At 34.5% G+C, this 12718-nt stretch overlaps 1 protein-coding gene across 1 annotated transcript in view; it reads left to right on the forward strand.

Moving 5' to 3' along the window:
* The window catches only part of LOC117914261 (putative ion channel POLLUX-like 2), a 29610-nt gene that overhangs the window by 15516 nt on the left and 1376 nt on the right, over positions 1-12718 (forward strand). The window contains exons 13-20 of the mRNA XM_034829513.1: positions 1876-1952; positions 2050-2130; positions 2762-2953; positions 3044-3157; positions 11852-11944; positions 12051-12177; positions 12239-12315; positions 12662-12709. Of these exons, the coding sequence (XP_034685404.1) occupies positions 1876-1952; positions 2050-2130; positions 2762-2953; positions 3044-3157; positions 11852-11944; positions 12051-12177; positions 12239-12315; positions 12662-12709 (809 nt within the window). The remainder of the gene's footprint in view (positions 1-1875; positions 1953-2049; positions 2131-2761; positions 2954-3043; positions 3158-11851; positions 11945-12050; positions 12178-12238; positions 12316-12661; positions 12710-12718) is intronic.

The raw sequence follows: 12718 nt of genomic DNA on the forward strand, positions 1-12718 counted from the left end.
AAGTCCCAGTTCATGTAGTCTAATGATGCCCCTGATGAAAGGAATGCATCATCCTTGATTTTGTGCAAAGAGTGGGGTTGACTTGAGTGCTTTGTGGTTGCGTAGCTGTTATGTTTTTCTTTTCTTTATTTTCATTTCTAGAAAGCCCTCTTTGGATGGTCCTATATATGCTTCATGTCTTATTCCGATATGCATTCACGTTACTTATAATTAATTAAAAAAAAGCACACTGCCACATGTAATATAGTGTAGCAATGTCTTGAACGTAGGTGTCTTCCGTACCTCAGAAGTGTGCTTTTATCCACTTTCCACCAACCTACTTACCTTGAACTTTTGTCTGAATTACCCCTTCTCCAGCGCCATGTTAAGAAAATTTGAATTTGTACTTGTTCTCAAAGCTTTTGCCACTATGGAGCTCCTTCTCCACTTCCATGAAATCCCTTTCTAAAACCTCATAGAATTTTTGTAGAAAGCAACAGTGGCCTGAAAACTGTCTTTTAGTGGCATAGTACTAAATTTTCTATGTCATCCACCTTAACTTAAAGCCTACAACTTTGAGCACAAGTGTTGGCAGTGAAAAGCTTTACATGCATCTACAAAAGCCACAAATGGCTTTCTTTCTTCACTCAACCAGCAGAAGTATTCACTTTTCTACTTGCATTTTCTATCGAATGAAAAGAATATGTTGGCTACATCACCTACCTTAGCCAACTATCCGAAAACAACTCAATCTCACCTTGTGCCAGCCAATACTCCTAAAAATTTGTAGACCTATGAGTATGAAATACCTAGATGAGGATGAATAGGTATTTAGCCCTTTTTAACTTCAAATTTTTAATTTTAATTTCCATTTAAAAGTATGGAAGAAGAAGAGAAATCAATCGCACAAGACAACGATTTTTATGTGGAAAACTACCCACAAAGTCTACCAGAGACTTTGCAGATGTAAACACCACACAGTCTAGAAATCACATAGCACAAATCCATTATTGAAAAAAAAGTACACAGATTTGCCTGGCAGATGTTATCCCTAAATCTTACTCCCCATTATTTATATTTATATTCATGTTCACAACATAATACCACATCTACACCTAGTTGACTACTTCAACATCCGATAGGATGTGGATCTCTCTCACCAAGCCAAGAATGTAAATCACGAACAATTTGAGAGTTTTGGGATACGAAAAAGACTTGATAAATTTTTTCATAAAATTCCCATGTACTAAAAATGATTTTTAGGCATAGTATTTTACCCTAATGGACAAAATCCTAAAGTTTCCAAAAATTGAATTAAAAAAAAATGGAAAGATTATAACAAAATTCTAGAGAATTATGCTTCGGTGCTTAAGCTCTTGATCACTCGAGTGCTCTTACGAAGCATTTGAGCATTCAAACAGATTTTTATAATCTTTATTTTAAATCATTTTTGCTCAATTCAAAAATCTAAAATCCACTTAATGCCATAATTCACCATCTTAGCTTTCATCAAACCTCTCTATACTTACCCATGTCTTCTTAGGTTGATCATGCAACGACCTTGAATCTTTAGTGGAGAGTAAGACACAATATATTAGAAAAGTCCTAAGCCAGGACAAATGGAACAAAATTGCCGACTTAAACTAAGCAACCTAATGCACTAACAACTCCAAACCAAGTCTGGGATATTGTGGGTGTAGATGATTATCCCCTACATTTGTCTTGGGTTGCTGGAGCCAATTCTCGGTGTGTCTGTGGTTGTCCCACCCTTTAGTGTGTCACATGTATTCTATTGTCCAATAAATCAATTTTTTTTTTAAAAAAGAAAAGCTAATATTCATGAGTTTAATTCTTCTTGATTTGGAAAGTTAATCACTTCCTGTTTTTTTGTTGCAGAAAATGTATTTAATCTTTTCAGTTTCCCTAATCTAGCCGGAATAAAGTATAGGCAATTAAGACGTGGATTTGAAGGGGTAAAACTTTCTGCTCAATGTAATCCTTGCTGGTATAGTACTTTGCTGCAAATTTCTGGTTTTATTTCTTTTATTTTTCTCTATGCTTATCTTTTAGGCAGTGGTTTGTGGCCTTTATCGGAATGGGAAGATATATTTCCATCCAAATGATGATGAAGTCCTGCGGCAGACTGACAAAGTAAGTAGACATTATGGAGTTATGAATTGTCTTATATTCAGGTTCACTTTATATAAATAAAAACATTGAGCACCTTTGAGAATCCATTTAAAGTTGAAAGAACCAGTGACCATTTTTACCTTAAGTACTCAAACATTTTGAAATTTACAATGAAAAAAACACAAGTGTTAATTATAAAATGTTAAAAATAATTTTTTTGTCTGAAAAGTGTAAATCTAACATAATGCAATTAAGTAAGACGTATTCTCAACAATGTAGGCTTATGTAATAATATATTTTCAATAATTCATGTGCAATCTCAATCTAGGTTGCACCAAGAGCTGGGGGTTTTGAAACCATGGAAACCTGTCTGATTTGATCATTGAGGTGGTTCAATTGTTCGATCTGATTTTGATAATAACAAGTCCTCTATATGAAATGAATTGTTCTATCATTTTGATTGAAGGGTTCTTGGATGATCATTATCTTTAAAATTTAGTCAGGTTAACGTAAATGGTAAGAGCTTTGGCAAGGGAAATAACCATTTTTAAGTAAAAAATTATTTACAATAGTCCATTTTCATCAAACTTTGAGTTACTTAAGTTCTGAAGAAATGATTTGTTTTATATGCTGATTTGTGTTCCTGGTGTAGGTGTTGTTCGTTGGACCTGTTCCTGGGAAAAGAGAACCACAACTTGCATATCCAGATGTGAAAGAAGAAACTAATACCATTCAAAATCTGGAAGTTCTAGAAAAGAATGGCGGTGCTTCACATTATGCCTTAGATTTGATAAAAACGCGGGTTGAGAATATTGTAAAACGTCCCACAAAACCAGGTTCAAAAGTATGACTTTCCCATAAGATAATTGTTCAAACAACACCATGCTTTAAACCTTGTATGTTGGTTTCTATTTTTCTTTGCTTGTGAATGCAGGCATCAGATTGGAGTTTGGGACCAAAAGAATGTGTACTTTTGATTGGTTGGCGCCAAGATGTTGTAGAAATGATTGAAGAATATGATAATTATCTTGGACCTGGCAGTGTACTGGTATGCTTTAATAATTTTCTGCCAATCTTTATACCTTATCTACCATTGTGCTTCAAGGGTATAAAATTAGATTCAACTTATTTGCAGCTTTAGCATGAGCATACTTGTGAAAGGCATTTGTCTAAAAATAGCTTGAGGATGATACCCAGAACAATTGTTTCTTGAAATTGATTAGGTCAATAGTTGCTGACCAGGTGTCCATTCTTTAGAGAGCTGTCTGAGAGCTAACTAAGATATTTGGAGATAAGAGGTACTAATTCAAAACTACATTCATCATGTTAGAGGAAGGATAGCAGAGATTGTTTTGTTATCATCCCAACTTCACTTCATTGAGGCATTTTGTTATGAGATAGTTTTGCTACCTAACATCAACATTTCTTCTCTTTTTTGATGGGCCAGAGGAATTTTATTAAGGAATACATAAAGGAGTGTGGCCTAAGAACATGGTGTATATACAAGCAACAACAAATGAACATAGGATGAGAAAAAACTACAGAAAAAACCACAAACCAAAAACCCAGCCTATCTATGAAATGCAAAAAAGCCTAGTGCCCCACCTGCTAGAGTCTACCAACCAAACAAACAAGGATTTGAGGATAATCTCTTTTTCCAGCTTGGTCTCCTCTGCCCATTCAAATGATAAGACAGAGATAACATGCAATTTAGTCTTGAAGAGGACACACCTTAATTACATAAATGACAGTGCCCCCTTTTTTCCATCTTAAAGGATTGGAGGTGAATAATATGGTGACTGGACAGAAAAATGACTGGTCCTGCAATTACTCTCCAAAGCTGCCAAACTAAGCACAGTGGGAATGTCCATCACACATTTCTCCTCATCTTAATGAATCTTCCATCTGAAGCTAGTCAAGTCTTCTGTATCTGACCTTGGCATCTCCCAACCCAAAAAGAATAAGCTCCTAGGAGCAAAAACTTTGATCCATGATGCAGCAGATTAAAAGATGGTTAGCAGTCTCCTAGCTTTTCCACGTCAGCACCAATTGACTGAAGTCCACCTCCTCATAATATGGTCAAAAGTTAGTATCTTCTCTCGAGATGAAGACCAGACAAAACAATGCCATTAGAAGGAGTGCAAGAACTCCAACCAACCTCATCTGGAAAAGAAAAACCTCCTCTGGCACTTATAAAGCCTTAAAGTAAGACTTAAATGAAATTGGTTATGTTAGAAAGAATGGAATATCTCCCCTGCTCCATACAACCTCCCTATTGGAAAGGCATCACAGAAAAGAATCCATCAATTCCTGACCCCAGCAGCAAGAACCCAAGAACTCCTGGTAACCCTAGGGTTCCAATTCCACTAACCTACCCCACACTACAGTTATCTACTCAAGAGTAACCTACCATTCCATAGCAATCCTAAAAAGATGCAGAAAGCATGAAGATTGCCACCAAACACCTTCTGACTGAACTTAATTCTCTGCCAATTTCCAATTTTAGAATTAGTGAAGTTCACAAAAGCAAACTTATCATTTCTGATATTTTTCCAAAGCCTCTTTCCATATGGCCACCTAGCTTCCTATGAACACCTCCATAAGCCTCCTCACCAAACTTATCACTGCCACACTTCTCCATAATTTTTCTCTCATCCACAAGCCTCCAAAACCATTTGGCTAACAAGATATCATAAGCATTCAAGACCTTTTATTCTGGAAAGTACTGCCCTCAGTTAAACATATAGTTTTCCATCTGAAAAAGCATGAGTCTTCTTCTTGTATTCTGATCATCACCACAAAACACTCCCTTAAATCTTTGTCATCTTAACACTCCCTTAATTCTTTGCCATCTTGTTTCTAACCAATGCAAATAACTTTTTCTCTCTGGTATTGATTCAGAAGAATTACATGATATTTAAAAGAAAAAAATCCAAAGATCAAGGTTAGATTATAGTTATATAGAAAAGAAAGAACCCTAGGAATATTTATATAACACACAAGGAAATCAAATCAATTTATAAAAATAAATTTATTGATTCTAGTGAATGAAGAAATCGATCAATTGATTGATTCTATTGAAGACAAGTTTCCATTTTGGCTGTAAGACAACCAGATAGAACCAAAATTTTTATCTTCAATACTCCCCCTCAAGCTAGGTTGTAAATATTTATCATGCCCAGCTTGCTTACCAATTCTTGAAATTGTTGTCTTGGTAAACTCTTTGTAAAAATATTTGCCAAATGTTTTTTCTCTAAAGAGACATATGGCATACAAATTTGGTCATTCTCTAATTTCTCCTTAATGAAGTGTTTATGTATCTCTACATGCTTGGTCCTATCATGTTGAATAGGATTGTGAGCTATCTTGATTGAGGCCTTGTTATCACAATAGAGTCTCATCGAGTTGTTGGACAATTGAAACTCCTATTAGAGACTTAAGCCACAATAGTTCACAATTCCCTAATGGCATTTATCTAAATTCAGTTTTAGCACTTAACCTTGCTTCTACACGTTGTTGCTAACCCCTCCAAGTTACTCGGTTACCTTTAATAAAAGCAATAACTAGAGGTGGATCTTCTATCACTTACTAAACTTGCCTAGTCAATGTCTGTGTATGCTTGTATCTTCAAATGATTATTTTCTGCAAAGAAAAGTCATTTTTTTTTACTACCCATAAAGTATCTTAGGATCCTCACCACTGCATTCATGTGATTTTAATTTGGGGCATGCATGGATTGACTAACCACACTTACTACAAAGGCAATGTTTGCCTTCTATTTGATAGATAGATAAACTTCCCTACTAATTGTTGATAGCTCGCGTTATTTACCACATGCCTCTCAGTAAGTATTCCAAGTTTATGATTTGTATTGATTGGTGTATCACTCGGCCTACATCCTAATATCTATACGAAGAAAATATCTCAAATTCTCCAAGTATTTAATCTTAAATCCTTTAGCAAGAGATCCTTTTAATCTTCCTATATCAACAACATTATTCTCAGTTACAATGATATCATCCACATAGACAATAAGAATTGTGATCATTCTTCCTTCAGTATTCCTATGGAACATTGCGTTGTCGGTCTGATTTTAAAGTTATTCCATCTTTTGAATGGATATTGTAAATCTTTTAAACGAAGCCATTGGTGATTGTTTCAAGCCATAAAGGGATTTCTTCAATTTACCCATTTTTCTTCCAAATTTGGTTTCAAATCCTTGTGGTGAGTTCCTCTTCCAATTCTCCATGTAAGAAAACATTTTTTTACGTATAGTTGATGTAGTGGTCATTCAAGATTAGAAGCCAAAGATAGTAAGACCCTTACTATATTCATCTTAGCAACCAGTGCAAGTGTCCCTTGGTAATCAATACCACATGTTTGGTGAAGCCCTTGGCAACAAGTTGAACCTTGTATCTATCAACAATTCCATTGAATTTAAATTTCACTGTGAATTCCCATTTGCAACCCATTGTTTTGTTTCTGGGTGATAGTTCCACAAGCCCCCTTTATTTTTGTGTAAAGTATGCATTTCTTTTTAAACTGCCTCTTTTCACCTTGGATCTTCTAGAGTTTCTTGTATAGTCTTAAGAGTATCCGCATACGAAAATTTAGGAGTAAAGGCTTTAAAGAATAGATTTGAGTTTAGTTAAAGAATAGATTTGAGTTTACTATAAGAAACAAAGTTGGAAATAGGATGTTGAGTACATGACCTTACACCCTTTCAAATGGCTATAGGCAAATCAAGATCTGACATGGTTTCTTGAATATGCTCAGAATAATTAAAGTCACTTGGATTTTTCAATTCCACCATTTTTTATTGAGATGATAGTTAGAGAGAGAGGTTCTCAACTTCTTTATTCCTCTTAAGAGTAAACCTATAGCTCCTTTTCTTGGCCATGATCTCTATGGTTACCCAAAGGTTCTTGTTCTATAATTTTCCCTTCATGAAACTCTCCCTTAAGTTCAATTTGAAGAGTTTCACAAGTGACGAATGGAGCAATAGATATGTTAGACATCTCAAAACTGATCTTTTTCTCTCTCACACTCAACCCTTCCTTGCGCCCTAAAGGAGAAGTTTGGGTAAAGTACGACTTGCTCCCAAAGAACGTGACATCCATGGAGATGAAAAACTATGGGATAGGGAATGAAAGCATTTATAACCCTTTTATGTTGGTGAATGCCTAAGGAACATGCATTTGATGGATTGAGGATTTAACTTCTATTTTGGGTATAGACATGGACAAACGTAGTGGTGGAGAAGAAAATATATGATTAGAAGTTGAATAGATCGTTTGAGGTTATCTATAGGAGTGTCAAAGTTAAGAACACGGGTTAGTATCCTATTAATTAGATATGAAGTTGTTAGAACCACTTCCCCCTAAAATTGATTGGGAACTCCTATTTGAAACATCAAGGCTTGGGCCATTTCTAATAAATGTTTGTTTTTCACTTTGGAAGCCTTATTTGTTTGGGGTGTATCCACATAGAAAGATTGATGAGTAATTGCATTTTTTTTCTAGATAAGTTCTCAAAATACTTGAAAAGTATTTTTTTTCCCTATTATTTGTTCTTAAGACATAAATCTTTGTTTGGAATTGTGTTTGGATTATTGACCAATTTTCTCTATTGTACTAATTTACTTATTTACATAGTAACTCTAGTAAAGAAAAACCAAAGAAAGAGTTACTATGGCTTTTGTAGTATTTTGGGTATCATCCTCAGAGATTGACTTATGGAAATTGTCAATACTAGGTTAAATGAGTTGCTTTTACTTAGGTCTTAAAAAGAAAAACAATATGTAAATAGATTTTTATGAAATGACATTACATAAAGAAAACTAAATTAATAACAATGCAAATATTGATTTTCATTCAAATGATTTGAGTTTAGGGCTTTCTGCAATCTAACTTTAGGTATAGAAACCAGAGAAAATAAGGGTTGCTTAAGTAGAGTGATTTAGGGCTTTGGAATCCTTGCTTGCTCGCAATCAATCTGAGCTCTATAACTCAATGTTGCATCCAATTTTTTTTTTTCATTTTTAAAATAGATTCCTAAAACCATCAAGTGAATGAGATTTATTACCAGTTCAAGGTTTGGCTTTTTTAACTTTCCTACTCTTTGTAGTTTTGTCTAGAGACAGATAACAATAGAAAATACTATGATAACTAATGATCAAGAGTCACCAACAATCACTAGTATTGGGTTATATACCATATCATTCTTTAATACAACTCACAATGATAAGTCTAAATACTCATAAATTATAACCTAACCTTTGATTAATCTTATTATTATAATTATTTACCCATTGTTCCTTTAAGTTTCTAACCCTTAAGTTCTCATGTTTCAAGCTCTAAATTGGTTTTTTAGCCTCTCATGGGGGTGATGGAACATTCACAATCCATAATAGAATAAAAATCCATGTATTATCAAAAGAAACTAAAAACAATGCATTAAGTAAAAATAAAATAAAATAAACCAAATCCGTTGTCTTTTTCCCCCACAAACATCAAAACTTAAAAAAATTACTCCCAAAACCTAGAACTAAGAGAGTTTATATAGTAAGTTCAATAACCTGACATGTGACACACTTCCATTGGCCACTTATTTAAAAGAAAGTCATAAACAACCTAAAAGATTCAAAATGTTACAAGTTTTAAATGAGTGTCATGTACTTTAAATTGAATGGAGACATTTGAAACTCATTTAAACGTGTTTTGGAGCTCAAAACTCGATCACCAGTGACTGAATTTGAAATTGGAGTGAGTTTGAAATTAATTTCAAACTCATAAGTGCGAGAAATAGTTGAATTCGAAATCTAGTAGGTAAGTTCGAAATTCACAATGAATTTCAAACTCACCCACTACCCATGCTGTTACGCCATGTTTTCGGGTTCAAAATACGTGCCTATCATTTGAAATAGGTAGGGGGATTCGAATTCAGCCTCTGCCAAAAGTATCCTTGCATTTCTTTGAGTTTTAAATGCCCAAAAACCATTTCAAATTCTAGTTATTAATTTCGAACTCATCATTCTTCTCTGCCTGGTTCACTTCAAATGCGCATAACTTCCATGTTTTATCTCCGATTTACACACCGTTTGAAGCATTGGACTCCTGACTTCCTAACCTTTAGAATGATATATAGTTTGCCCTAAAATGACTTTAGGAAGTGTTCCAGATTTTGCCTCAAAGTTAGAGTATATGTTGCTACCGGATTACAAGCTCCAATTTGCCATGTGAATTGGTTAAATTTTGCTTCATGCCTCTTTTCCTATGATTGGGTGCCTTCTTTCTTACTTCATAATGGTCATTCCTCATCTCTCAAGCTCATGAAATCCTCATCTTGCCTTTTCTTATGTTCCATGAGTCTTGACTCTCTCAATTTCTCATTTAACTTCTTTTTGTTCTTTAAAGTCTAAAACAATTTTTTCGACTTGCATTCTTTCCATCCCTTGAACATAAATCTCAAAATAAAAATTAAACTCATGGCTAGGGTCTTTGCATTGATTTGAGTCAAGTAGGATGATTAGAGTGTCTTATGTTGCAAAATTCATAATTTTTAAGTGACATTTGAACACATATTTGAGTTCCAATCAATCATTGATGAAAATTTTGAAATAGATTTTATGCCTCTGATTTTTCTTGCAAAAGATATGTCCAAGATTCATGGGTATGGTCATTAGTGAATATAATAAACCATTTAGCACCAGAAATTGTATTCACACAAGAAAGACCCCATACATCACTATGAATAAGGGAAAAAGGACTTGGTTTAGTATAATCTTAAACCGGATATAGGTATGATGATATTTGGAAAGTTCACATGTCTCACATTGGAATTTAGGCACATTTTTATTTTTAAACAAAGAAGGAAATAACCTCTTTAGATAAGGAAAAGTAGGGTGCCTTAATCTAAGATGCCACAATTATATTTCTTTATCACATTTTTTAGAGTTTTCACATAGAGGAGCTTGAGATGGGTCTCCTCTATCCTTAGGTTCCTCATCAAGGATATAGAGACTGGCGACCTCTCTGACATTGATAATTGTCTTCCCTGTACACAACTCCTGAAATTCACACTCATTTGAGAGAAATTTAGTCACGCAATTTAGATTACAAGTAAGTTTACTAATGGAAATCAGGTTGCATGATAATTTAGGAACATTTAGAACTGGATTTAATGTTTAGGTTTTTGAAAGAAAAATCGCGCCCTTTCCAACAAGGGAAGAACTGAACCGATAACAATTTTTAACTTCTTAATGACTCGAATGCCTCCGAATCTATACTCTAGAGGTATGCTTTTGTGCTTTTAAAATGGATCACAGCAAGGAAATCACTTGTTTGGGCCAAATTTGCTGAAGAGGAAAAATTGGAAGAGATTGTTTTTACCCATAAACCTATAGAATGGTCTAGTTGTTCCTTAGTGAAGGTTGCTGATTCAACATTCAAGAGGGCTGCATGTGTTGCATTCTGACTTCTTTTTTTATCAGCAGCGAGGGCCCTGATTGTTGTTATTGGTTGTCTTATCCCCTCTGCCTTTGATAAAAAGTTTGACTAACTGTGACCAATGGGGAAAATTTTGGCCATTGCATGTATGAGTGGTGATTTGTAAAGTACGATTTTCAGTTCGAATTGGTGGGGTTACAATAGAGCTTTCTGATTTCTTTGATGTAACAAACATCTTGGACTGAATAGGAAGTTGAAAAACTTTCAACAATGAATGCTGGAAAAGGATAGTAGTGGAGGGCAACAACTAGAGAAGAACAGCAGCCCCAAAATCCTAAAGATGGCTCTGATACCATGAGGCAAATTGAAAAAATAACTTTTTCTCTCTTTTATTAATTCAAAAGAATTACATGGTATTAAAAAAAAAAAAAAATCCGACAGTCAAGGCTAAATTCTAGCTATACAAAAAAGAAAGAAAAAATCTTAGTAACATTTATATAATGCACTAGGAAATCAAATCAATTTATAAAAATAAATTGATTGATTCTAATGAAGGAAAAGATCAATCAATTGATTGATTAAGAAATCAATCAATGATCTTATCTGTTTCCGTTTAGGCTGTAACACAAGCCTGATGGAAGCATCTTTCTGATCTTCAACACTAGCCAAAGCTATGATCGTAGACATGTGCTTAATAAACTTGATTGTGTGCTCTTTATCAACTTCAGTCTTCCTCTAAACAGATACCATCACTTATTTAAGATCTATTTTTATGCGTATGAATCTCTTTGTTAGATCTTCTTTGTCTGGGAAAGCGTGTCTTGAGCATCTTCTCATTGACCATTACAGCCAGTTTACATTATAGGTTTCACCATTGTGGTTTAGCCATTTCAGGTGGTCACCAGAAACTTGGAAATCAATATTCCTCTCTCATTGTGAACTCTGAAACTGCTTGTTTGATGTCATATATTTGAAAACTTCAAGGATAAACCTAGGATGCTTTGCTGTTTCATGCTTTGGTCTTTCATCTACAGAGCAGTTTTTTCCAGCAACTGGAGGCTCTGTAACTGATATTATAATGCTAATCTGAATGAACCTCCATCTGATTACTACATACAAATAATGTTGATCTGAATGCCACTTTTGAGACCCTCAATGAAATAACATCATTATTTGTCTATTGAAATTAGATGGAGCTTAGATTGTATATACATAGTTTTTAGTTTACAAAGCTTTGACATTGTTCATCTTTGATATGGAGCCGGTACTTTGTTGTTTTACATATTTATATGCAGGAAATATTGTCAGATGTGCCATTAGATGACAGAAACAGGGCATGTAACTTTGCTGGTCATGGCAAAGTTAAAAACATACGAGTCTCCCATAGGGTACAGTTGCTCATTCTTTAGAAGTTAGATTGTCTCCCTTTCTGTTTTTTCTCATGGAAGTCAACATTCATCCTCGATTTTCCTTTCATATGGTGCAACCATGCAGGTTGGAAACCCCATGAACTACGATACATTGAGGGAGGCCATATTAAATATTAGAAGCTCTTTCAAGAAAGGCGAAAGCGTTCCCTTATCAATCATTGTAATATCTGATAGGGAATGTCTTCTTGGAGGTAATTATATTGATATTTTGGTTGGCTGAAGATAGACTCCCATTAACTATTCTCTCTTCAGATCCGTCCAGGGCAGACAAACATTCTGCATATTCTCTGCTTCTTGCTGAAAATATTTGCAACAAACTTGGAGTGAAGGTGAGCATGTTTTCAGGTTCAATTTGAACCTATACTCATAGTTATATCTATAAGTCTTTGGCTTTTTTGAGTAATACGTATAGGTGATCCTACTTAAGTGATTTGAGTCAGGTTTTGCCATTTTATTCCTAGAATAATGATCCGATTAATCTTGTAATGAAAATGAAAGAAATAGGAAAAAGAAGATTGATGAGATTTACTATCACCTAGAACTGTAACCTTAGCATTTTATGAGGGGCTGTGAAAGAGGTGCATCTAGTTCTTCATGTAATATTTTTTTAGTGGTAAGGACGGATATCTATTTCTTTTATGTGAGAACTGAAGAAATACGATGAGTGCATTTCAGGTGCAAAATCTAGTTGCTGAAATTGTTGACTCAAAATTGGGCAAACAAGTAATCTTT

The sequence above is a fragment of the Vitis riparia genome, chromosome 5 (genome assembly GCF_004353265.1).
Source record: "Vitis riparia cultivar Riparia Gloire de Montpellier isolate 1030 chromosome 5, EGFV_Vit.rip_1.0, whole genome shotgun sequence".
In the NCBI taxonomy this organism is placed as follows: domain Eukaryota; kingdom Viridiplantae; phylum Streptophyta; class Magnoliopsida; order Vitales; family Vitaceae; genus Vitis; species Vitis riparia.